Source organism: Mobula birostris, chromosome 1 (assembly GCF_030028105.1).
Source record: "Mobula birostris isolate sMobBir1 chromosome 1, sMobBir1.hap1, whole genome shotgun sequence".
Classification (NCBI taxonomy): Eukaryota; Metazoa; Chordata; class Chondrichthyes; order Myliobatiformes; family Myliobatidae; genus Mobula; species Mobula birostris.
This window is the reverse complement of record NC_092370.1, coordinates 86,709,058-86,736,796: the sequence shown is the minus strand read 5'-3', so window position 1 is coordinate 86,736,796 and position 27,739 is coordinate 86,709,058. Positions and strand designations below refer to the sequence as shown.

At 43.3% G+C, this 27,739-nt stretch overlaps 1 protein-coding gene across 6 annotated transcripts in view; it reads right to left on the bottom strand.

Annotated features, from left to right (window-relative positions):
* The window catches only part of LOC140197938 (protein spire homolog 1-like), a 213,682-nt gene extending 186,302 nt beyond the window's left edge, over positions 1 to 27,380 (bottom strand). For all 6 annotated transcript variants that reach the window (XR_011886069.1, XM_072258572.1, XM_072258583.1 and 3 more), the window contains exons 1-2: positions 26,874 to 27,380; positions 15,793 to 15,827 (exon numbers count right to left, since the gene is read on the bottom strand). Coding sequence is in view for 5 of the 6 variants with exons in the window: in XM_072258572.1 (XP_072114673.1) it covers positions 15,793 to 15,827; positions 26,874 to 27,141 (303 nt within the window). In the remaining variant the exon portion in view is untranslated. The remainder of the gene's footprint in view (positions 1 to 15,792; positions 15,828 to 26,873) is intronic.
* Positions 27,381 to 27,739: the final 359 nt, after the last annotated feature.

Here is a 27,739-nt window from a genome sequence, read left to right as displayed (position 1 = left end):
CAGGTTCAGTGAAAATGGTTGCCATACATTAGGTGTTTGGATAGCCATGTTTCTGTGCTGTTTGTCACCAGGACTCGAAGATCATACTGAATGGCAAGGAAGGTTTGAGAGATTGAGTGGCCTACTCCTTTTCCTGTTTCCTTATGTTCTTATTTAGGGATGGATAACCAGCAGACCAGAGTTGGAGGAGCACAGATACCCGAGGGTTACTGACAAGTACAGATAAGATAATTTATTTGATATCTGATTTGTAAATGGAGATCTGAATCCTCAACCAGAGAGGGAGCATGAGATTTAAGTTTCAAGCTTCGATCCTAATCGACCACAGTTTAGAACAATAAACAATGGGTTGAGAGAACAACTTACAATCACAGCCAATGTTCAAAGAATTTTGGAACCAGAGTTTGAGCAGAGAATTTAGCCATGCAGAGCCCAAATGTGGCTTTTGAACTGAGACAGGCAGAGGCAGAGGATTCATTTCAAAACTAGATGGTTAGGGTTTCTTCCAGCAGCCTAATGAGTGATTTCCATCCTCCCCTCTGCAGACAAGTTCCATCTCCTCAAACGCAATAGCAGTTGGTTCACTTCACTATGGAAAGCATGCTAGAAAAACCCCAGGTACAGAAACCCCTGTGATGACATCACTTTACTTGCAGACTAGTGAAATGGTGAAATAAATTGGTCAACATGCTGACAGTAAAAAGTGACACAAGTTTTCATTTATCTTCCCAAGACTAATCTGCGTTTGTGCCAGACTTTCCCATTTGAGAATCTGCCATCATTTCTGAACCACCTAGGAACACTACCTTATTGTTTGTCTTTTGCATTATTTAGTTTAACATTATTATAGTACTTTTAAAATCTTGTACTGCACTGTTTGCTGCAAAACCACAAATTTCATAACATATGACAGCAATAATAAACTTGATTCAGATTCCTTTCAGCTCCGTTTCGATGAAATCCCCTCTCATTCTGCTAAACTCGGGCGAGTATTAAATATCTCAAAAAAACTTAAATAATCAAATCAATACATCAATAATCAACATGATTGAAACTAAAGGGATAAAAAACTGGTTCAGGCATGTCTGGCTAACAGATTCTGCTTCCAGTCAATACTTTCCCTCCACACAGCACTGGTTAAGGACACAATGGCGTCCAGCTTCAACAGTTAATTGGCATCCAGGAAGGCCCCAGGCAACATTTCCTCTCCACTCCCACACTAATGACTCAAGTTCACTTGAGGCTTGTGCATTAATCTACAGCAGCCATGTTTTCCCAACTGCAAGAGTTTATGCAAATGCCTTGGTTTACAATGGGAAGGCAATTCACTGAGTGGATAGATACACCCACCAAATAGAGTGAGACAGGCCTTTCAATACAAGACATAAGAATACATCTAACGCAGGTTGTGGACTGTACAAAACAACACTTTCACGGTACAATCCAGACCACTTCAACTTCGCCATCATGCCAGCAACATCCTACAGCTGGAAGCAGACACACCTCAGGCCCGGGATGGCTACACCGTAAAGGCATCCGTTAGTCTTGCGAGACTATGGATCTGCACCTGGAAAGTCTTCACTCTCCAGGGCGCAGGCCTGGGCAAGGTTGTATGGAAGACCAGTAGTTGCCCATGCTGCAAGTCTCCCCTCTCCATGACACCAATGTTGTCCAAGGGAAGGGCATTAGGATCCAGTGTCGCCGCAGAGCAATGTGTGATTAAGTGCCCTGCTCAAGGACACAACATGTTCCCTCGGCTGGGGCTCAAACTCACGACCTTCAGGTAGCTAGTCCAATGCCTTAACCACTTGGCCACGTGCCCACACGTGCTACACCAGACTACTTCTAAGCAGTAACCAGGAGAGCAGCATCATACGCCTGCAGCAGAAACTCGCAACACAATGCAATCTGATTTCCCATTCCCTCCCTGCCCTGTCTCTACTTAATCCAAGCACCTTTGAGCCCCTGTTTCCATTTAATGTGTCCCATGTTTCATGCAGCTGTCCTGAGAGGACTGGTCTTCATGCAGCAACACTGGAGGGTTGGTCAGACCATACTTGGAATACTGTGAGCAGTTTTGGGCCCTTACTGTATCTAAGAAAAGCTGTGCTGATGTTGGACAGGGTCCAGAGGAGATGCAGGAGAATGATCTGGAGAATGAAAGGGTTAAAGGGTTAACACAAAGAACATTTAGGACTTGTACTCTTATACTCATTGGGGGTGCAGGGTGGGAAAAGGGAGGGAAACCTTTGAAACCTACTGAGTATTGAAAGGCCAGATAGAGAAGATGTGGATGTGGAGAGAAGATTTCCAATAGAGGGAGGTTCTAGGAGCAGAGGGCACAGACTCAGAATAGAAGCATACCCCTTTAGAACAAATAAGAAATTTCTTTAGCCACAGAGCGCAAATCTGTAGAATTCACTGTCAATGACAGCTGTGGAAGCCAAATCATTGGGTACATTTAAAGCAGAGGTTGATAGGTATTTAATTAGTAAGGGTGTCAAAGGTTATGGGGAGAAGACAGGAGAATGGGAATGAGAGAGAAAATAAATCAGCCACAATGGAATGGCAGAGTAGACTCGGTGAGTCAAATGGCTTAACGCTGTTCCCATGATTCATGGCCTTGTGGTCATCTGTGTCTGGGTCCTTAACTCCAGAATCCCCACCCTGGACTTTTCCATCTCCTTCATAACAGATCATAAAAGATCTTTGAGCATCCCTACTGTAAAACCCAGTACATAATCAGTTGGGAACGTTGATGGCTCAGTCATTGGTACACAGAATCCTCATTAGCCACACACCTACATTATTGCAAGGCAAACCATGGATTACTGGAAGTGTGGGCCTGACTAATGAAGTGATTGTGCATTTCAGCTTGTGAAACACACTCAATAACCTCCATTTCCCCATTCCCTTTAAGCTCACTGAGCTCACTGGATAAATTATACCACCTTGCAACACTTAAACTGAGAGAGAATTATAAGCATGCTGGAGTTATAGATGTTATAGATCCAATAGTCCAGAAAATCTGCTAGTCAAACACTGAAGTCCCGAAGGTACTGGAATATTGGGGGTTTCCTGTGGTAACTCCAAGTGGACAGGCTTGAACTGGCCTATGCAGCATCAGGTGCTCTATAAATTGGTACTGGTTTATTACTGTCACCCGTAGCAAGATACCAGTGAAAAGCTGGTCTTGCATAGTCCTTATGCAAATCAAACCATAACACAATGCATTGAGCTAGAATGAGGAAAAGTGAAACAATGCAGAATAAAATAAAAACTATTGGTAGATTGCAGTGAACATAAACAATAAAGTGTAAGAATATAAGAGGAAGGTTGTGAGGCCAAGAGTCCTTCTTATCGCACAAGAGCTCCATTCAGAAGTCTAATAACAGTGTCCTTGAGCCTGGTGGTATATGCTCTCACGCTTTTGTACCTTCTGTTGAAGAGAGCGGGGAGAGGAGAAAATGCTCAGGACAGGTCGGGTCCTTGATTATGCTGGCTTCTTTACTGAGGCAGCGAGAACTACAGACAGAGGCTATGGGGTGGGGAGGGGGGCTAATTCCTGTGTTCTGTCCACAACTGTAATTTTTTACAGTCACATGCAGAGCAGTGCCATACCAAGCCCTCAAGCACCCAAAAAATGTTAACAAAAATAGGTAAAAGTCAACAAGTACATACCAAATGTCTTTAGCCTCCCATGGAGGTAGAGGTATTGGTGAGTTTTTGTGGCCATGACATTAATATGTTTGGAGCAGAACAGGGATTTGGTGGTGTCCATACCTAGGAATTTAAAGCACTCAACCCTCTCAACCTCACAGCTGATGCAGACAGGAGCCCCTCCCTTTCTGAAGTCAATGACCAGCTGTTTTGTTTTGTTGACATTGAAGGAAAGGTTGTTGTCATGACACCATATCATTAAGCTCTTTATCTCCTTCCTGTACACCAACCCATTGTTATTTGGGACGCTGCTCACTAAAGTGGTATAATCTACAAACGGGCAGATGAATGGGAGCAGAATCTGGCACCAGTCATGAGTACAGGGAGTAGAGTTGGAGGCTTTAGATGCAACCTCGTGGAGGTTAGCCACTGAGGCTGGAGAGATGAGAGGAGAATTCTGGTATATCTTATCGCAGAAGATGACAGCACAGACCACAGCCACGCTGCACCTGCAGCTGAGCTGGCCAAGTTATATCTGCCTTTGGAAGATAATTCTGTGATCCCATCTTCCCAATGAGGAAACAGATTTGAAGGAGAATTTGGAGAACCTCAACTCCAGTCTAGTAGGTTTTTCTCTAATCCAGGAGTTCCCAACCTTTTGTATGCCATGGACCAAAGCCATTAAGCAAGCGGTGTGTGGACCCCAGATTCTAATCAATGCCTGTTAGGAATACAGGGACATATATTAAACAAAGCTGGGATAATAATTTACACCACACTAAAACAAGTAGTTCATGTAATATAAAGGTGACTGCAATCTATGGATAGAGTTTTATAGTATTATGCAAAATAGAAAAAAGTTGCTAAGCCACTAACTTGTCATAGGAAAAATGTCATTAAGCTGGAAAGCATGCAAGGGAGATACTAAAGGATGCTGCTGGATTCAAGGGGCTGAGTTATGGAGAGAAGTTGAGCAGGTTGCAAATTTTTTAAAAATTGGAGTGTAGGAGAAAAGAGTGATCTTATAAATGTACGAGGGGCATAGGTAAGGTCATGAGCACAGTTCTTCCCCCACCTCCCCGGGAGAAGGAATGAAAACCTCGTGGGAATAGCTTTAAGATGAGAAGGGAGAGAGGCTCAACAGGAATCAGAGGGGCAACTTTTTTTTTTAACCCAGAGGGCAGTCACTATGTGGAATGATTTGCCAGAGGATGTGGTTGAGGCAGGTACATTAACACATTCGGAAGGTACTTGGATTGGAAGGGTTTAAAGAGATGAGTCAAAGAACAACTGAGACTAGCTTGACCAGCTGGGCTGTATGATTCTACAACTCTTAAGGGAGTTTTATCAACCAGGTCCAATCACCAATTCGAAAGTCTGACAATTTTTAAAAATTCATTTCCATGATGGTGATGTCACCAGTAAGTCTGCTTTTTATTGCCCAACCCCAATAATTACATCCTCCAAATCTTCATTTTCATTATAACATTCAAGATGATTGTCAACACCTTCAAATTCTTCATAGTTTCTAAGTTGATGAAGTAGTGAAATAGTTTCATTTTCATTCCCAGAAGTTTCTGGCACATCTGAATGCTTAAAACCACAGTGAACTAAAGTTCTGAATTGTCTTACTGCTTACATTTCCACCAACTACCAGTGACAAAAAAAAAATCACTTTTTTTAAAAAAACACCAACACATTATATAGATGCCATTTTAAAAAGCTGTTTGCTCTACGCATGGTGTAGTGTCTAATGGCCACAGAAGTGCACATGACTGACGCTACTTAGAAACTTCTCCGCAACATTCTCCCAGCCCCAATTAAGAAGCATAGTGTCCCAAATAAACAAAGGGAACCCCAACATTTTTCTCAGTTAGCTTCTGTTCTTTTAGAGTTGTCCCAAGCGGCTATACTATTAACCAGAATTTACTGTGCTTTTTTTAAAATTCCAGTAGCTTTTGTTCTTTTAGAGTTGTCCCAAGCGGCTATACTATTAACCAGAATTTACTGTGCTTTTTTTAAAATTCCAGATTTACTTAATTTGCTGCATTTAAATTTTCCAATTGGGATGGTTGCATTAGCTAAATAAAAAAAAGCAAACATAGGATTAATATAAACTTATTCAAAAGATTGACCTTCACAAGAACTTGTGTAAATCTTAACATTTGAACAATACCAAGCAGGTTGTAAAAGTACTCCAAATGACCAACAGAGGAATTGTTAACTAAATACACCCAGCTTTCAACCATAAAACTGTAAAATGAAGTGGATTGGAAAGACGTTATGGAAATGAGAAGCCCATGATCAGACCCTAGTTCTTCCCTCCTGCCGAATTTGGCTTATGTCCAGTTTCATCAACGTGAACGTAAGTTGTAGAGTGAATGGCTGACAGAGGAGTTACAGCGAAGCAGAGATTGAAAAATGAAGTTCAGTCTACTAACCAATGTTGTAGTCACAAAGAAATTAAACCCCACATGCTCTTTGGACTTATTATCATGAAAGTAATTGAAAAATGTGGCCTAAATTAGTTTGCATATTATAATAAGTCTCTGCATATTATGTGAAAATTTTTCAAAGGTTCATGATTTTACCTATATACTTCACTCCCATTATTCTAAGATGCCTTTCAAAGTTTTGAAGATGCAATGTAAATACATTATGTAAATATATGATCTATCCATAATGACCAACTTCTTACAGATCAAACGAAACAGCAATTACTAACTTGCATGAAACATTGGTGATCCAGACTCAGTCCTGAGGGATTTATTCAGACATAACTATAGTACTATAACAATGAACAACCAGCTCATTCATGTTAGATGAGCCAAGACAATCAACCTGATGCTCAAATATTACTTATACAACTTGTTTCAAACAGACATGAACATTGTAAAACAATTTACTCACTGAATTCTATCTGTGAGATTAATAACATTAGGCATACTTTTTGATACCAATGATGTTCTTCAGTGATCTGGATTAACTACATAGCATCAAATAAAGCAATTCAAGAGAAAATGGAGGAAATACAACAAAATTCTACAGCAGAGAAATATTCACATTTCACATGATCAAATAGACAAACACGGAAATAGGCCTTTCTGCCTACCATGTTCATACTGACTCGTCTCATTCCATTTACCTACTCTCCATCCGTAGCCTATTACGTCTCGGTGATTTCAATGCTCCTTGTTAATTGTTAGGAAAGTCTCTGCCTTCATCCCACCTCTAAACAGTGCACTCCACGTTCTAACCAGCCTCCTCCCCCGACTTCCTCTAAACCACTTAACTCATCACCTGCGCCTCCTGAACTAAATAACCAGGTAGTAGCAGAGTACAAACTTTATCCACTTCCTGGATAAAGACTCTTTTCCCTCAGTTCCTCTTTGGATTTATTAGTGACTCTTATCCTTGCAATGTTAATTTCTGCACATTCCCACAAGCAGATGCAGAGATTCTGCAAACTTTGAATTTAATAGCATTGTCAATTCCCCTTTCCCTCTTCTACCTTCTAGAGGAAGATACAAGAACTTGAAAGCCTGGACATCCAGACTTAAGAACAGCTCCCCCCACCACTATCAGACTCCTGAACCAATCCCTTTTTCACGTTCCCTTCCCAGTGGTGCTGTCATGTTCACAGACTCCTAAGCCTACCTCTCTTGGTAATTCTGTTATTGTCACTTTAATGTTTCTTTTGCACAACCTTAGATTGTACCATTGCTGCTTTGCACTTGTCACCATTTATTACTGCAATGCTCACTGTTTACTCATGTGAGCACTTGATTTTATTGCACCCTGGTGTATGTGACAAAAAACTAATCCAAATCTGAATCCCTTTAAAATTTATGCTCCAGGATCTCTTTCCACCCAGAGGTCCATATCAGACTACTTCAGCTACTCCACATCATTATCACTCCATTTACCCACCTGAACAATACTTTTTTTAAAAAAGAGTAAATTTATAGCAAAGAATATTCTGAAAGACCTTTGTGGTACAGTAATGCACATCTACTTCAAGGGTTGATCAAACACATTGTTTTGCATTTTGTTGTCAATGGCCATTGTAAAACTTGCTCCCCACATAATTTACCACTGTATTTGAGAAAGTAGGTAACAAAAATAACAATATGAAAGTATCAGACAGGGTGGTACCTAAGAAAATACAGTACAGACTCTCTTGCAAAATGTAGTTTTACCTCAGTGGGGATGAATGACTAGGATAATTCAATTTACTTATTTGTAGAAAGACAAGATAGAAATCTACAGATGTTTCAGACCTGGTGATATTGTTTCAGCAAAAGTGATCTTACTTCAATACCCGCTGACAACAGCAGAAAACGAACTGGAACGGTTGCCGCACACCTTCACACAAAGGACTGCAGAAATATGCAATTCCTTCTGGGAACAGTTGCCCAGGCCCCACCTTTGCTGAGGTCTGGACAGCTTAGTAGGGGGAGATATTACTGGTTACAGAATCAAGGAAGGCAGATGAAGATCATTATGGGCCTAACTGAATAGTCAACTCGCTGCATGTGTTTTTACAGCATTGAAGGTGAACCTTTCACACACCGACTCTGCTTCTTTAACCATTATAGCAGCATTCCAAAATATGTCACTTTCTTATCTCTCCTCTATAACCCGCTGTAAACTCCTGCCTGTTACAATGCCACCAGAAACAATTTAATCACTATTTACCATATTGAAAACAATCGCTAGCTTGTTACCTCAATCAGGTTACCCTTAATCTTATCAATTCCATTAGAAACCCTACAACATATACAACCTGACAAAAGATTACTGGATCCAACTGCAAGCTTCGCACTGTTTTATTTTCTATCTTGCTTATTATGGTTTGTGCAAACTGCTCCAACAAGAACCCAAAGGTCTCCATCCTGCACCTTATTTCATCATCTCAGAATCAGGTTTATTTTCACCGCATATGACGTGAACTTTGTTAATCTACAACTGATATCTCCATTTATTAGAAACACACCATTTAATACACAATTCCTTCTCTTAATCTCACAAAGACCTTTCCTTCTGCATCTACTACCTCTTAACATCACTTAACACCAGACTAATGGATCCACAGACAGGCAAAGTCTAAGTACAGCACTATAACCAAGCTCAGATCTCAAACCCTGCTACTCCCACCTTAAATATGATGGTAAACCAGAAAACCCGGGGAATGGCTGAGTAACAGCTAGAGTTAATTGGTTCAACAATGTTCAATTACCCGTCTTTTCTGAGTCTTAACTGGGCAGTTCTGCAAGTTCACTAACTTTGTTTCTCTTTTGCTGATGCTGCCTGATCTTAGAAACATAGAAAACCTATAGCACAATACAGGCCCTTCGGCCCACAAAGCTGTGCCGAACATGTACCTACCTTAGAACTACCTAGGCTTTATCCATAGCCCTCTATTTTTCTAAGCTCCATGTAGCCATCCAGGAGTCTCTTAAAAGACCCTATTGTATCCGCCTCCACCACAGTCGCCGGCAGCCCATTCCACGCACTCACCACTCTCTGTGTAAAAAAATCACTGGACAGGTGATTGGCAAAAGGGATATGAGGGGATCATGGGACAGGAAGCCCAGGGAGAAGGAAAAGGGGGAGAGGGGGAACCCAAAGGATGGGCAAGGGGTATAGTGAGAGGGACAGAGGGAGAAAAAGGAGAGAGAGAGAGAAAGAATGTGTGTATATAAATAAATAACGAATGGGGTACGAGGGGGAGGTAGGGCATTAGCGGAAGTTAGAGAAGTCAATGTTCATGCCATCAGGTTGGAGGCTACCCAGACGGAATATAAGGTGTTGTTCCTCCAACCTGAGTGTGGCTTCATCTTTACAGTAGAGGAGGCCATGGATAGACATATCAGAATGGGAATGGGATGTGGAATTAAAATGTGTGGCCACTGGGAGATCCTGCTTTCTCTGGCGGACAGAGCGTAGGTGTTCAGCAAAACGATCTCCCAGTCTGCGTCGGGTCTTGCCGATATATAGAAGGCCACATCGGGAGCACCGGACGTAGTATATCACCCCAGCCGACTCACAGGTGAAGTGTCGCCTCACCTGGAAGGACTGTCAGGGGCCCTGAATGGTGGTGAGGGAGGAAGTGTAAGGGCATGTGTAGCACTTGTTCCACTTACACGGATAAGTGCCAGGAGGAGATCAGTGGGGAGGGATGGGGGGGACAAATGGACAAGGGAGTCGCGTAGGGAGCGATCCCTGTGGAAAGCAGAGAGGGGAGGGAGGGAAAGATGTGCTTAGTGGTGGGATCCCGTTGGAGGTGGCGGAAGTTACAGAGAATAATATGTTGGACCCGGACGCTGGTGGGGTGGTAGGTGAGGACCAGGGGAACCCTATTCCTAGTGGGGTGACGGGAGGATGGAGTGAGAGCAGATGTGCATGAAATGGGGAAGATGCGTTTGAGAGCAGAGTTGATGGTGGAGGAAGGGAAGCCCCTTTCTTTAAAAAAGGAGGACATCTCCCTCGTTCTGGAATGAAAAGCATCATCCTGAGAGCAGATGCGGCAGAGACGGAGGAATTGCGAGAAGGGGATGGCGTTTTTGCAAGAGACAGGGTGAGAAGAGGAATAGTCCAGATAGCTGTGAGAGTCAGTAGGCTTATAGTAGACATCAGTAGATAAGCTGTCTCCAGAGATAGAGACAGAAAGATCTAGAAAGGGGAGGGAGGTGTCCGAAATGAGCCTTTAGATCTTTTACATGCCCCTATCCTTCAGTTAATATTTCAATCAAACAACTTAATCTTCGAAAGTACCACACACAAAATGCTGGAGGAACTCAGCACTCAGCATCTATGGAAAAGAGTATGGTCAACGTTTCGGGCCGAGACTCTTCAGCAGGACTGGAGAAAAAAAGATGAGTTGAACAAAAAGGTGGGGGAGGGGAGGGGGAATAACAGGTGATGGGTGAAAAGGGGAGGGGAGGAGTGAAGTAAAGAGCTAGGAAGTTGATTGGTGAAAGATACAGGGCTGGAGAAGGGGGAATCTGATAGGAGAGAACAGAAGGCCATGGGAGAAATACCAGAGGGAGGCAGTGGGCAGGCAGGGAGAGAGGGAGAGAGGGAGAGAGGGAGGCAGTGGGCAGGCAGGGAGAGAGGGAGAGAGGGAGGCAGTGGGCAGGCAGGGAGGGAGGGAGAGAGGGAGAGAGGGAGAGAGGGAGGCAGTGGGCAGGCAGGGAGGGAGGGAGAGAGGGAGAGAGGGAGAGAGGGAGGCAGTGGGCAGGCAGGGAGGGAGGGAGAGAGGGAGAGAGGGAGAGAGGGAGGCAGTGGGCAGGCAGGGAGAGAGGGAGGGAGGGAGAGAGGGAGAGAGGGAGAGAGGGAGGCAGTGGGCAGGCAGGGAGAGAGGGAGAGAGGGAGAGAGGGAGAGAGGGAGAGAGGGAGGCAGTGGGCAGGCAGGGAGAGAGGGAGAGAGGGAGAGAGGGAGAGAGGGAGGCAGTGGGCAGGCAGGGAGAGAGGGAGAGAGGGAGAGAGGGAGAGAGGGAGAGAGGGAGAGAGGGAGAGAGGGAGAGAGGGAGAGAGGGAGGCAGTGGGCAGGCAGGGAGAGAGGGAGAGAGGGAGAGAGGGAGAGAGGGAGAGAGGGAGAGAGGGAGGCAGTGGGCAGGCGGGGAGAGGGGGAGAGAGGGAGAGAGGGAGGCAGTGGGCAGGCGGGGAGAGGGGGAGAGGGGGAGAGGGGGAGAGGGGGAGAGGGGGAGAGGGGGAGAGGGGGAGAGGGGGAGAGGGGGAGAGGGGGAGAGGGGGAGAGGGGGAGAGGGGGAGAGGGGGAGAGGGGGAGAGGGGGAGAGGGGGAGAGGGGGAGAGGGGGAGAGGGGGAGAGGGGGAGAGGGGGAGAGGGGGAGAGGGGGAGAGGGGGAGAGGGGGAGAGGGGGGAGAGGGGGAGAGGGGGAGAGGGAGAGAGGGGGAGAGGGAGAGAGGGAGAGAGGGAGAGAGGGAGAAAAAAAAGGGAACAAGGAATGGTGAAGAGGGTGGGGGGCATTAGCGGAAGTTCGAGAAATCGATGTTCATGCCATCGATTGGAGGCTACCCAGACGGAATATAAGGTGTTGTTCCTCCAACCTGAGTGTGGCCTCATGGCAACAATAGAGGACTGACCATGGATTGACATACCGCAGTGGAAATGGGAAGTGAGTGGACACTGAGAGATCCTGCTTCTTCTGGCGGACAAATGTAGGTGCTTGGTGAAGTGGTCTCCCAATCTACATCGTCTCACCAATATACAGGAGGCCACACTGGAAGCACCAGACACAATATATGACCCCAACAGACTCGCAGTTGAAGTGTCTTCAAAAGTACAATGCCTTCTTGGGCTTTGTGCTGCTTCCATTGAGGACTTCAAATTTTGGGTAATAGGAAAACACTATGTAGATAGATTCTGGAATTGCTTTGTCTGTAAGGGTGGTGGAACTCAAAACAACAATCAGTACATTAAAAAGGGAACTGGATAGACACTTCCAGTGGAAATAACTTGTGGGGCTTTGGTGGAGAGAATAGGGTAATGGGACTGATGGGATGGGCCTGTTGATCCCCCTTTATGTTGGAACAATTCTATGATACAAAATTTTAAAATCAGGAAACGTAGGAAAGCATAAATCCGAGGAAATTGTTATGAAGAACAGAAATAGTGAGAACACGTGGAAGCAAAGATTTAAACATATCTGCATATTCCTTATCCCCATAGATACAAGTAGCAGTGATAGGTTGGCTGGCAAGCTGGTGCAGCATTCAAATGATTCACTTTCACAGAAGAGTATGTTAAATAACATTCTCAAACCATAATCTGAATCTGACATAGTAGACAGTAAACAACTGTAATGTTCATTGGCGATCAGGTCAACATGTCTTCTGAAATCCTACAGACTTCCTGATGCTCTGGAATCTGCTACACAGTCAAGCACAAAGACGAGATGTAGTACATTGACACCAATTCCATTAGGATTGACAGCAGGCTGTCTTATGAGAGAAGGGTGCAAGAGTTGATAGAAGCAAATAGAATCTTGAATTTCTTGACAGGGAGTGTGCGGAGAGAATGTTCCATCTTGTGAAAGGAACTAGAATTAGAAGTAACCATTTAAAAGTAACAAGCTTCCTCTTTAAGACTGATTTGGAAAAACTTACAAGTGTCATGATACTTTGGAATTTGCTTCCTCAAAGGATGGTGAAAAGCAGTCTTTGAATATTCTTAAGGGAGCTGTGGGTAGATACCAAAGAAGAGGGTGAAGGGCTGCTGTGGGTAGTTGGGGATGCAGAGTTGAGGTTACAGTTGGATCAACTATTTTATTAGTAAATGGTGAAGCAGGCTTGGGGAGCCAGGGGACCTAATCCTGATGTTAATTTGTATGTACTTTTAAAAGATGATTGGTTAAGATGTAGTAAGTGTCCATCCATCTTGTTCATCGAAAGCCTCTCCCCCATGCTACCTAGGGTTTGGCCTGTTTAAGGAGCATGACAGGCAGTCCCAGACCCTCAGTGGCAGTAGGGGGTCAGACAGTGGTTGGTGATTTCCCACCCTACCCCTGCTGGGGGAGGTCATTCACCCTGTGCATCCCTCATTTTAAAGTATGAATGGTTTGTGTTTGAAAAATCTTGGGTGAGGTGTGGCCACATAGGAGTTCACTTGAGTAAGAGGGTGAGTGAGTGCGAAGCCTGTCATGTGTTTGGTAAACCTGTTTCGGAGGTGCTTTTGAATTCATCCAAATGGAAGATTGTGTTCCTTGACGTGAAATAAATTTGCAGGATGTCTTATCTTAAGAGTTAGAAACATAGAAAAGCTACAGCACAATACAGGCCCTTCGACCCACAAAGTTGTACCGAACATGTCCCTACCTTAGAAATTACTAGGGTTACCCACAGCCCTCTATCTTTCTAAGCTCCATGTACCTATCCAAAAGTCTCTTAAAAGACCTATCATTTCCGCCTCTACCACCATTGCCGGCAGCCCATTCCACACACTCACTACTCTCTGAGTAAAAAAAACTTACCCCTGACATCTCCTCTGTACCTACTTCCCAGCACCTCAAACCTGTGTCCTCTTGTGGTAACCATTTCAGCCCTGGGAAAAAGCCTCTGACTATCCACACGATCAATGCCTCTCATCACCTTATACACCTCTATCAGGTCACCTCGCATCCTCTGTCGCTCCAAGGAGAAAAGGTCGAGTTCACTCAACCTATTCTCATAAGGTATGCTCCCCAATCCAGGCAACATCCCTGTAAATCTCCTCTGCACCCTTTCTATGGTTTCCACATCCTTCTTGTAGTGAGGCGACCAGAACTGAGCACAGTACTCCAAGTGGGGTCTGACCAGGGTCCTATATAGTTGCAACATTACCTCCCTGCTGAACACTTCTAGTATTCTTTTAGTTCAGATTTCCATCAACTTCTGTGTACTGCACTCAACTGTTCCAGTGTGTTACACTTTTACTCTTTGGGTCTCATTCACTTAACCTTCAGACAGAGAAGCCACAATCAACAATCATTCATTACCCTCACTCAAGCAGCATTTGTGTCACTATCTCTAACTTTGCCTCCTACCCCTGCACCTCCCTGCAATTTAAAATGTGTTTTCTTGCTTCTCCAATTCTGCTGCAAGTTTACTACCCTGAAACTTTTCTCACTCCACGGATGATGCCCAACCCCCGAGCAGCCCCAGCACTTTCTCTTTCTAGTTGTGTCTGAGCGAATGGGGACCTCTTGGATAGTCCTGGCAAAAGAGAGCGAATCTCATTCTTAAATGGACTGTGTTCTCCAAATGTCAAAATTTTTTTTGCAGTGGAGAAGGTGGTTCTCCTGTTAATGGTGGGTCTGCACAGCATTTCAATACACATGCACCAGTAACAGGACCCATTGCAGTGCCCAAATACATGGTGCACAGTGGAAAAAGCTAAGCCCCACAGTTGAAACCAACCAAAACTATCAACTACAAAACTAATTGCTCTGACCATATATGCCCCCCTCCAACACATTAGATAAACCCTCAGCTGTCCTACCAGTAATTTCAGACTTGTATCTGGAGAGAAAAGTGGGGCATTTTCCGAGTTTTGGACATTGCTGACAAAACCAGCATTTCCTACTCAAACCCATTGTCTCTGAACAGACAGGCTTGCTGTTATTCCAGAATCAACCACGTAGCCACGGAGAGGGCAGATCTTGCCTTTCCTACAGACACAACAGACTGCACATGGAGCAACAAATCTGCTGAAGGAACTCAAGAGGGTCAAGCAGCATCTGCGGGAGGAAAGGAATTGTCAATGTTTTGGGGTTGAAACCCTGCTGCAGGGTTTGGATCCAAAATGTCCACAATTTCTTTTCTCCCACAGACAATGCTCGACCCACTGAGTATATCCAGCAGATTGCTTAGATGGGTTTTTTAAAGTAATGTGGTCATCGCAACTAACACTAGATGCTTTTTCTTTTAAAGTGTCTGATTATCAAGCAACCTTCAATTGGATAGCTGCCACGGAGGGATTTGAACTTGGGTCTATGGACTTTTAGCAAAGTTCTAACCCTCCTCCCACTGGTACTTGCCTGCAGTGAGTCAGGAGGCCAACAAAAGTGAACGGAATATGGAACAAGTGTCTAGGAGGTGGTAGCAAACTTTCTCCCCTTATTTTGTTTGGTTCCCACTCCCTCTCCCTGGACAAAGTTAGAAGGGGTCACCAATAAAAATCCTAGCACCATCATTTGTGGGAATAGGAAATCAGCCTGCATTGTGATGCTCTTCCTAATCCTTGCCGCTGATTAGGCATTGTTGTTAAATGTTAAACCATGCAGTAACCTAGTAAAACAAAAAGAGCCAAGTGCTTTGGAATAAACACAAGCTGGACGAACTCAGTGGGTCAGGCAGTATCTGTGAAGGGAAATGGAGAAACAATTATTGGGTCAAAACCCTTGATCTAGACATCATAACGACAACCAAAGCCATCAACTGTGGCTCCTTAGGAGCTTTGCCCATGATTTTTACCAGTCACAGTCAAAGAAATCACTCCTTCTGAAATCCTACACATAGATCAAGTGTAAGAGATGGACCAGATTTCATTAAAATTTGATTAAACAACAGGAAAGATGGGAATGTAGTAGAAATTGCCATGGGATAATCAGCATTTCAACAAAAGCTTACCTCTGGTTCTGTACATTGCGAGGGTTCCCCTTTATCTAGAAGGCAAAAAGGAAAATATTTTTCAAAAAACGATCAATTATAGATTTTTCTTGAAATTCATGCTTCAGCGACATTACATGACACAGTAAAACAGTTCTGTACTCCAGTTAACAATCCTTGCACACACTATTCCTTAATCAATCCAATATCAAGCAGACCAATTAGTTTTCAGCTAAAGAACTTGTTTTAATAACCACTGCAACATTATGCATTTCGCTAACAGCTTTATTTAAAATTATCCAGAGATTTATCGGAAAAGTAGAGAGCACATGCAGGCCAGACTGGGCAAGGACAGCAGATTTAGTCAGAGTCATGCAGCATAGAAACAGACCCTTCAGCCCATCAATTCCATGCTGTCATTCAACTTTGATTTACACTAATCCCCCTTTATACTCTCCACATTCTCAAGTTCCACCCCTCCCCCGCACCAACTCTACCATTCACTTGCACACTAGGGGCAATTTACAGGGGCCAATTACCCTTCCACCTTACATCTCTTTGTGATGTAGGAGGAAACTGGAGCACCTGGAGGAAAGTTACACAGTTATAGGAAGGACGTGCAAACACACAGATGGCACCAGAGGCCAGGATTGAACTCCATCACAGGAATGGATGTCAACAGCTCCACTAGCCAGGCCACTGAACCCCAAAAAATCTGTTAACCTATTATTAGTTTAGCACCACTAATCTTTTTAAAACTAATTAGAGCTTAAATATTGCAGTTATTGTTGTGGGTTCAGGTTTGTCTCTCATTAATTGAGAGGCTCTGGAGTTCTCACCATGCCTGGTGTCATTGACGCAGATAAATAACTCTCATGCTGCTGAAGAAATACCCTGGAGCAGCCTGTCACAGCCAAAGGCTGTCTTACTCCATCATGCCTTCTCCATTCTTGGGTGCACTGGTCTTTAATGGACCATGTCAACCATTGATGCTTGATAATTAAATAGCCGGCACACGTGATGATAAGTTTTGAAATTTATGTCTGTTATGAAAGACCTTTCTGTGGTGCATGAAATTGCAAGTCATACCTATAGATTCTTCTGCACAATGCCATAATGATGTATAGAAATTTGGCCCGTCCCCTAAAACCCTCACTAATTTTTATAGATGCACCCCATAGAAAGCATTCTTCTAGGGTGCATCACAACCTGGTATGGAAGTTGTCCTGTCCAAGACCGAAAGAAGCTGCAGAAGATCGTGAACACGGCGCAGCACATCACACAAACCAATCTTCCGTCCGTGGACTCAGTTTACACCGCACGCAGTCAGAGCAGTGCTGCCAGGATAATCAAGGACACAACTCACCCAGCCAACACAGTTTTCGTCCCTCTTCCCTCCGGGAGAAGGCTCAGGAGCTTGAAGACTCATACGGCCCAATTTGGGAACAGCTTCTTTCCAACTGTGATAAGACTGCTGAACAGATCCTGACCCAGATCTGGGCCATACCCTCCAAATATCCAGACCTGCCTCTCGGTTTTTTTGCACTACCTTACTTTCCATTTTTCTATTTTCTATTTATGATTTATAATTTAAATTTTTATATTTACTAATTTTTACTATTTTTAATATTTAATATTTGTAATCCAGGGAGCAGGTAGCGCAGAATCAAATATCGCTGTGATGATTGTAAGTTCTAGTATCAATTGTTTGGCGACAATAAAGTCTAAAGTATAAAGAAATTAACTTTCGTCTAAAAACATCAAATGGAATTCTTGTATTACGACACTAATAGTTTGAGAAAGATTTCTTAAAAAAAAACTGGGTAAAGCATTGCCTGTTATCCACATGACTGGAATTGTACTTCCCAGATCTACACTGAAAGGTTCAGTAAGGTTCATCTGATCAGATAGAGCGCTTACACACCACATTCAAACCTCCCTCGATATTAAACTAGGAGAGCTGTTCAACAATTCCCAATGGACAAATTCCTCAGCTAAACCTACTTTGTCAGGTGGTGGGAAGGAAGGGAAATACCAGAGGCCACAAATATCCCACGGAACAAACAGCAAAAACCCACAGGGATGAACTGTCCCTACAAGCCATGCTTTTTGAGCACCAAGTGCAAAGTCAGGGAGTGGAAACATGGAAAGGACAAATCAACGACTGAAGAGCATTATGAGAAAGGGGATGACACAATGACAGCATTAGACGAACTATCAAAGCAGTTCAGCAGCGAGAGTAACCTGAAGACACAAGAGACTGAAAAAGTCAGTGGGTCAGGCAGTGATGTCATGTTGTATCTGTTCAAAATATTGATAAAATCACACTTGGAGTATTGTGTACAGTTTTGGTCACCATACTACCGGAAGGTTGGATTAGCAATTGAGAGAGTGCAGAAGAGATTCACCAGGATACTGCCTGGACTAGAGGGCCGTGGTTACACAAAGAGATTAGTTCTCCAGTCCTGATGAAGGGTCTCAGCCCAAAACATTGACTGTACTCTTTTCCATAGATGCTGCTGGGCCTGCTGAGTTCCTCCAGCATTTTGTGTGTGTTGTACAGGTATTTAGATAGAAAGGCATAAAGGAATATAGGCTTTATATGAGCAAATTGTAGAAGCATAAATAGGCACAGTTGGCATGAATGCAATGGGCCAAATGACCCATTTTTGCACTAAATGATTCTATTATCCTATGAAAACCTAATCTTTACGCTTACACTGGCCTAACTCTTTAAAGCTTTTCTGCATGTACCCTTCAGGTCTCTGCTCTCAAGTGAGCCATGCAAACTTTGTGTAAACATCCAAAGATCTATTGCAGGATGGTTATTAATGGACCCAATCACCACCAATACAACAGGAACCTCACTTCAGTGAATAAAAGCAGAAAAGGCTGAAATACGCAGCAGGACAAGCAGCATCTAGTGAGAGACATACTCGCGTGGTGCACTGTGTTGTTATTGGACTAACACACAGATCTAGAGTGTTAGCCCAGCAACACATTCATATCTCTCAGAAATTCAAATTAAAGTAATTAATCTGGAGTAATAATCTAGTATCAGTAGGGTGTGTCATGCAAGTACCGGACTGATGCAAAAACCCAAACAGTTCCCCGCTGTGTGAGAGAAACTTGGTGCCTTTATTTTGTCAGATCCGTGTGTGTCTGGCACCCTCACGCCCCCCCCATCACCCCACCAATGAAGTGGCTCAGACGTCTGCTGTACTCAATAGATGGAGATGGACAAAAAAAAAATGACAGCTCTGCTAGTGACATCTGCAACTCATGAACGAACAAGCAAAAAGCAACTAGCTACAAGACTCTGGGAGAAAGGTGCCGCAGTGATGAGAGTTTTCACAGAGAATCAAGAATGACGATTTTACATTGAACCCAAAGCTCACCTCCCACACTACACAAGTAGTAATAGATTCTCCAAGGAATAGTTCAGGGAATAATGGAGTGGCCTAATGTGTGCACGTCCGTGAGGTGCTGAGTTTGTAGACCTCCGCTGTGATAGCTTCCGGGACATTTAGCTCTCCCCTCATGGTTCACAATGATTCCATGTGCAGACATTGAGAACATAGCTCATCTGAAAACTGTTGAATTGTCAAATTTACACAGCATGGATGCAGACCCTTCAGTGCAACTGGCCCATGCCAACCTGATAAAGTTTAAGGGAATGGGGGATTCTCAAGATCCCTGTAAACAATGAATGAAGTACTGACTATGTCTGTGACTGCAGGGTGTTTGAATAATGTCTCACAGCTGCCTTCTTTGGAGCAAGATGATTAAAGTTCGCCCAGATCCACATCAGATGTCTCTGGGCTTTTCACACCTTTTGATTTTGACAAACGGCAGTACCTGATGGAAATTAGACAGAACATTCCTTTCTTAATTAAAGCATAAGTTTGACGGATATTCTTATCTTTGTAATTAAGTTGTGGCTCCAGCAAACCAGGTAGGACATTCTTTTCTTTAATTAAGGTGGCTGGAGTGTCTAACAAATTGATTGTACTTTTGTATCGATAGTCCATTGACTTGACCAGAATGGTTATCAAACGGATTGTTCTCTGTATCAATAGTCCATTGACTTGATCGGAATGGTTATCAAACTGATTGTTCTTTTGTATCAGTGGCCTTATAACTTCTGACAATTCTGACATCGGGCAGTGAACTTGTAGAACCGCCAGGGAGATGAGAAAGGGTCTCTCCCTGATGTCGGGTCTAAGTTCACTCGCTGGCTGAGTTCGAAGAAATAAACAGGTGAAAGATAAGTAACCATCTTTTTGTGCTGTCGTTATTTGATCCAGCAAAGTTACATTTACAAACCAAGACATCTATCTAGGCAAGTCCCATTTGCCCACATAAGCCTTTCCTACTCATGTACTTGTTGAAGTGCATGTTTGTTGTCGTCAATGCTCCTACCCCAATTACTTCCTCTGGCAGCCTATTGCACAAACATACTGGGTGAAAATGTCTTTCCTCAGGTTCCTATTAAATCTCTCCCCTCTCAACTTAAACCTATGTTCTTTAGTTCTTGACTCCCAATGCTGCACCCTCTCAACTGCAGACCTACTGATATTGATCAGACTGAGCCCGTCTCTGTCCTGTAATCCACAATCAGCTCTTTTTGATTTTTGGACATTGAGGGGGAGGTTGTTATCATGGTACCACTGTGTCAGGGTGTCAACCTTTCCTCTGTAGGCTGTCTCATCACTGCTAGAAATAAGGCCAATCAAAGTCATTTCATTTGCGAATTTGATCAGCAGCTTGGAACTGTGTGTGGCAGCACAGTTGTGGGTGTAAAGGGAGTAGAGGAGGGGACTCAGGACACAACCCTGGGGGTCACCTGTGTTGAGAGTCAGAGGATTCAGAGGAGCAGAAGCAAAGGAGCCCATCCTTACCTCCTGTCGGCGATCCGATAGGAAGTCCAGGATCCAGCTGCACAAGGCGGGGTGCAGGCCAAAGTTCTTGACCTTCCTGTCAGGTCTGGAGGGAATTTAAATCCCTCTGAAAGTTCATCTCTCACTCTCCTACACTTCAAAGAGTAAAATTCCACCCTGCTCAACCTCTCTCCATAACTCAATCGCTAAACTCCTAGCAATATCCTCGTAAATCTCTTCTGCACTCTTTTCAGTTTAGTGGCATCTTTCATAAAGCAGGGTGACCAAAACTGAACATGATACAGTATTCTAAATGCAGCCTCACTAATATACTATATAACTGCAACACAATATCTCAACTTTAATATTCAGTACCCTGACCGAAGGTCAATGGGTCAAAAGGCTTCTTCACTCTCCGGTCTACCTGCGACACCAATACACCATAGCTGGTGTAAATTCAACACTACTTAGCTGAGAAACTAAATCAGCATGGACCAGCAATTGATCCAGGCCCTATTAGCACGTTATTCCAAGAAGAAAGATTGGTAACATATCAAAAAAAGGGATTTGATGAAATCAAACAATGTCCAGTCTGAACAGTTTACAGTCCAGAGGCTACAGACTTCAAAACATCCCAGACATGATTTTCACAACTAATTTCTTTAACAACAGTAAAATCATTTGCAATTTAAGCTACCACATTACCAATTATATGACTAAGCAACTTCATACAATTTTTTCATTAAAAGGGATCAATACCTCAAACATTCCCTATGAAAAGGAACTTCTGCATGAACAGATTTCTCCACAACCACCCCAGGATCAGTTTAAACTTATTGCAAAAAAGGACAGTCAAAATTCCTTCATAATTTTAAAAGAACCAACCTTCTCTGCCATAGTGACAACACCCTATGTGCCTTGAGCCTCTCTTCAGAGTAGTAGGTTTTATTTTGTCTCCAACAGCATCTTGAATCTAGGACTTTAATGTTCTTCCTACAATGCTGAACCAGCTCTTAAACTTCAACTCAAATTAACTTCAATGTAGCTCATTACTTTGTACAATTTTACTATTCTACAAGTTCTATTGTACACTTCAAAAAAAAAGATAACACACTTTGGTGCTTTGGCTTTAACTCTCGGCATTTGTGTTTTCAGGAAGTTATGCAACCTTTCTGCTCTTCATAAACCTTAGTGATTTTCAATTGGATGAATTGCCACATTTTTGTTTTCTTCAAAAACTGTCTTTATTATGCACACTAAGTTGCTTTTGCCACAGGTTTGCCCATTCAGCACTTATTTACTTTGTGGCAAGGATCAGGAATGTTAGCAGTCAATACGGTTTTGAGTGGTCATGTAGAGTTGCACCATTCCTGAGGTCAGTTGATCCCAGTATCAGATTCCTACCTGACCCCAAACCAAGCCATAATTAGAGCAGGCAGCCAGCGTCTGTTTCCCAAGGTTGAAATGTCTAATACTAGAGGCATTTAAGGTGAGAGGAAGGATGTGTAGGGAGATTGAAGTATAGAGTGAAATGCACTACCAAAAATGGTGGAGGAGGCAAATACACCGAACAGGCTCTTAGATAGGCAGAAGTGATTTGGCGTCATTAACTTAATCAAGGGCTGAAGAGAATATTCTGTACTATACTGTTCAATGTTCTAAGTTTCATCTTCAACAGAATCCCACCACCAAGCACATCATTCCCAAACTCCACTTTCCACAGGGATCATCCCCTACCCAACATCCTTGTCCATTTGCTCTCTCCACTGATCTCCCTCCTAGCACTTATACTTGCAAGCGAAACAAGTACCATACCTGTCCTTACAGCATTCAGAGCTCCAAACAGTCCTCCCAGGAGAGGTGATACTTCACCTGAGTCTGTTGGGGTCAACTACTGTATCTGATGCTCTTGGTGTGACCTCCTCTATATCAGCAAGACCCGACGTAGATTGGGAGACTGCTTCACCGAGCACTTATGCTCTGTCCACTAAAAAAAGCGGGATCTCCTGGTGGCCACCCATTTCAATTCTACTTCCCATTCCCATTCAGACATATTTACTGCTGCGATGAGGCCACACTCAAGTTGAAGGAGCAACACCTTATATTCAGACTGGGTAGCCTCCAATCTGATGGCATGAACATCAATTTCTAAAACTTCTGGTAATTGCCCACCCCCCCTTCACAATTCCCCTATTCCTGTTTCCCCCTCTCACCTCATCTCCTTACCTGCCCATCACCTCCCTCTGGTGCTCCTCCCCCTTCCCTTTCTTCCATGGTCTTCTACCCTCTGTCAGATTCCCCCTTCTCCAGTCCTATACATCTTTCACCAATCAACTTCCCAGCCCTTTACTTCACCCTCTCCTCTGTTTCACCTATCACCTACCACTTTGTACTTCTTCCTCCCCTCCCCCCACTGTCTTGCTCTAAGTTCTCATCTTTTTTCCCTAGTCCTGATGAAGAGTCTCAGCCCAAAAGTCAATTGCTTACTCTTTTCCATAGATGCTGCCTGGCCTGCTGAGTTCATCCAGCATTTTGTGTGTTGCTTGGGTTTCCAGCATCTGCAGATTTTCTCATCCTCCAAGTTTCCAAACTAGTTTACTACTCATTTAAATGTCAACTTACTTCCACAATAAGGACTGGTTCTATGGTTCACAGTACCACTAGAGAACCCCTCAAAATATTATCCCATTTAATAAATAGTATAAACAAGCTTATAGAATAGTAAATTTATATAAAGGAATGAGCTACAATAAAGTTCACTGAGTTTCGGTTTTAGAGCTGGCTCACCGTTGTAATGAGAACATCAAGGTCTTACACTCACCGGGGTGGTATTGGAGATAACATTAAATCCTATACAAGTCATTGTTACAACTTTCAAGTTGACCCTACAACAATGAACTCCAGGTCATCCACAATTCTGACACTTAAATTCTTTCCATTCACTGAATAAGCTTAATTGTCCAGTTTTAAATTCTTATTGTTCAACTTCTTCTCAAGCTCTCCCTCCGCCATCTCTGTAACTTCCTTTACTCTACTGAATCAAGTTTATGACTGTTTAGAAGGAAAGTTGGTAACACTTGTTTTCTGGAAGGCACCATGTTAAAATTTTCAACCAGTATGCAAGTCACTTCTCACCCTTCCACATCTCCTCTTTCAGCCAAGCAGACTTGAAAGAGTTCCTCTAATTCTTGACTTGGGCAGTCTGTTTTTGCTTTACCCAATGTTGGTGACCGTGCATTAAGGAATCCAGTGTTCAATCTCTGGCATTCCCTTCCTACAGAATTCAGTGTTTCTACACCTCTCTTTTTTGCTTTGAGACTTCAACTCCAATCCTTCATCAAGATTTTAGGGATTTTGGTTGTTAACTTTTGTCTAATCTGATCTCCAAGATACAATTTCCTTAGTCATTTTGCATCTTCAACTAAGCATTCAAAACAGCTGAGCAAATTTCCAGTAGGATATCCATACTACACCAAACAGACATCAGACAGAGGCAGGCTTAAGTGGCCTTCAGGAGGTACAAATCTTCAAAAGCAACATGGAGGATTTAAAAATACCTTCAATTCAGGATGGCATAATCTTACAGTTGCCACAATTTAACAACCGTACTGACGTGCACATTCGAGGGTTTAAAAAAAAGGAAGTTATTTTGTTATAAATCTAGCAGAGTAGTTCTCAGGTATATCAGCAAAACTAATCAGAAATATGATCACAGTCACTGAATCAATAACCAAAACACATCTTATCTGGCATTGTTCTTGGGAGTCAACAGGTATGTTCAGTTTTACTAAAATTTTAAAAAGTCCCAAGTATTTTCACTCAAAGGGAGTGAAGGAAAAGAAATTCAATAGCTAGTCAGCTCAGGCTATTCTTACACTTTTAATTCAGCATAGTTCCAGTAAACAAGCCCTAGGAAGCTCTTGGCAAATCTGTCTCGCTCCCTAAGAAACAACACAAGGCAAAACAAGAGGTCTTCATACTTCATGTCTCTCATTAAAACACTTAGAGGTGATTTTACAAGTCTGGCTAGTGGATACAGCTGACATCAACATCAAAAACTCAACCAAGTATCTCATATTTTGTTTGTTAAATTGAGTATGTCAGAAATCATAGATGTTGCAGTTTCCCCGGATTGCATCACCAGGCAAAGCCAATTGCCATCACTGCAAACACAGAATATTACCCAGCCCAAAAATTCTACAGCAGGGTGTGGCACAAACTCGATGTTTTTTTTAAAAAAGATTTTCCAGAAGAGTTCTGCATTTCTGGATTTAAAAAAGTACCTCAAATACCTGGATATTTCTAATGAGCATTATGAGACCTTGCTGTGGACACAACTGATAGCTATGTCTTCTGTAAAATAACTACGTTTCAAGAAAGGAACTCATCAGCTGCAAGTGCCCAGACGATGAAGGAAAGTTACTATACCAATGCAAAATTATTTTCCTCTGATTGTTCTGAGAGCATTAGTAGACCTGAATTAAATTATCACGATTGAGTACAAAAACACAGGAATCTAACTCTAGTTTGCTACTACTCACAGACAGGCAAAGTGAGCTACCCGAAACAAAAGGCACATTTTACAAGTTTCAGGACTCAGTTGGTACAAAGCTGCTACTATGAGAACACAACACATATACCAGATTGCACCAGAACATACTAATACTTGGTTAGGTGATACAAATCCAACCCAATATTTATGGACAAAAGTCACAGTCACCTCTGAGACATATCCAAAACCACCAAGTAAAGTCACTTTACAGAATAATAATTTACCTGCTGGAAAGGAGAGAGATGATAGATTGTTATCTATTCAGATGGTAATGGAAGACAAATATTTCTGCAGCACCTTTCAGAAAGCCGCAAAATGTTTCATAGCCAAAGATGTACCCCTGGAGTTCAGTCACTATTGAAATATTGGACACATGGCTGCCAACTTATACACATCAAGCTCCAGCAAGAAGAGAAACACGACAGAGTCAAATATGTTTGAAGAGTGATTAACAGTTGTATTGACATTGGGATAAGTCCCAAGGTATTCTTCAAATATTAATGCAAAATGCTCCAAGTCCATGCAAAAGAGCAGATTGGTCCTCAAGCAGAACTTTTGACAGTATGGGATCTGGAACGACAAGACGACTTCCAGCCTGCAAGCATTAACCAGCCAGGTTTCATACAGATAGAGAACAAACAGATTGAAGGATGGTGAGGGTGGCAAAGTTGGTGGGAGGAGAAATGGCTGTTTGGGTGATACAACAACAAAAGATAAATTGACCCTCACAATAATAGACTACATTGACACCCTCACAACATAGTCTTGGCTCAGCTTCTTGATGGGTAACAAATGCTGACCAGCCTGTGAATGGAATAAAAACCAACAAATATGGGCTGGAAGTACTTCTTCCCACTTAGTGGCCCACTGTCAGTAACACTGTTAACTAACTAAGCCAAATACTAATTTTATTAAAAGGAAATTCCAGCGTTTCAAGGGTGTCCTAATGCCGGATTCTGTCCCTTCTCGCCAGGAAATTGAATGGCTTTGTCCATAATACGCAAGGGATGTCGTTATCTGGAAGGATAGCTGATTAATCTGTCGATCGCCCCCCCCCCATGAAATGAAACGTGTGTTTGTAAATTAACACACACTGTACCGTTCTCGCCCCTCTCACGTTAATTTATTTTTGCTGTTTTACTGATAATCTAGGTGTTAGATTGAAGCTGACTGCCTGCCTGCCTCTAGACTCTCCCCCAGGCCTATTTATTCCGAGTTGTTTATCCTTTGAGCCGCTTTCACCCTCAAAAGGAATACGTGTCTGCATTTGTTTTAAATTTCAGCTACCTCGCCCAGCTAGACACCCTGTCAAAATTTCGGAAGCCTCTCGTCACTGACAGCCTCGCTTTTCAAAACCCCGTCTTCTCTACCTTTTAAACATTTGCAATTGATTGCAGAAACGCAGTCAATCACTCACCAATTAGCATGTGTAGTGAGAGTGTGCAGAATCATTGCAAAGGTGATCCTAACTTGCAACATTTCTGTCGTGATTGCTTTTAAATCCAGTCTTATTGCGGCTCCCGGGAATGATTTATTAATGTATTACCACACAGCGGTGTATAATGGGTTGTTTGTGTCAACGCGCTGCCCTCTGTCTGTCAATCTGTTTTTGTCTCGGTCTCTCTATGATGATGATTATTATTATTATTATTGCGGGGGTTATTTCCTACCTGAATCGGTGCGGATGCTGATGTTGCCGTCTCGGTGCAGAAGTACAGCGCTGGCCCCGTTCAGCCTACCCCAGAACCGGTGGCCCTGAGCGTTCGATGCGTCGGCGGGGGGCTGCCGGTGCCTCCGGAGGGTGCAGCAGCACTGGTAACAGACGGCCCACGCCTGCTCCTCGTTCAGCGGCTGGTTATATAGCCGGAGGATCTGCTCCAGCGACAGCTCCTGCGGCTCGGGTTCGGCCGCTGGGCTCTCTTCTCCTCGCTCCGCCATCTCGCTGCAGCAGCGTGTCCGAAGGGCGACTGGAACCACCGGATCCGAGGCTAAATCATCCGGAGGAATAAAACCAAAAGCATCTTCTCCGGCCGCGCCATCAGCATCACCGCCACGCTGCCATATCCTCTCCCTCTCAGAGACACTCCAGCCTCTTTCAGCGGTTTCTTATTGAATCCAATCATATGACTCGTTCCTCATTGCTGGAAGAGAGTCAGTTCCTGCTACATGGTCCAAACGCCCGTCTGCTTTGCTGCGTTGCGTCATTTGCTACATTCTTTATGTCACGTTACAATTCTGACTAGATTTGCAATATCCACCCAAAATGAGTTGTTATATTATCTAACTGGGATACACAAGGATAACCTCTACTTTGCATCTTTTGCTGCATTTATCATTTCTAACACCGTTTTCACTGCTTTGCATCATTTATTGTATTATCTCATCAGTCACTTATAAATTGCAGCTCAGTGGGTGGAACATTTTTTTTTGTAATTTCAAGTCCCATTCCTGAAAAATTGGTAAAGAGTCAATGGGAACATGCCAGATTTCTTTAGCCTCCTGAGGAAGATGAAGTGTCGGTGAGCTTCCTTGGTCA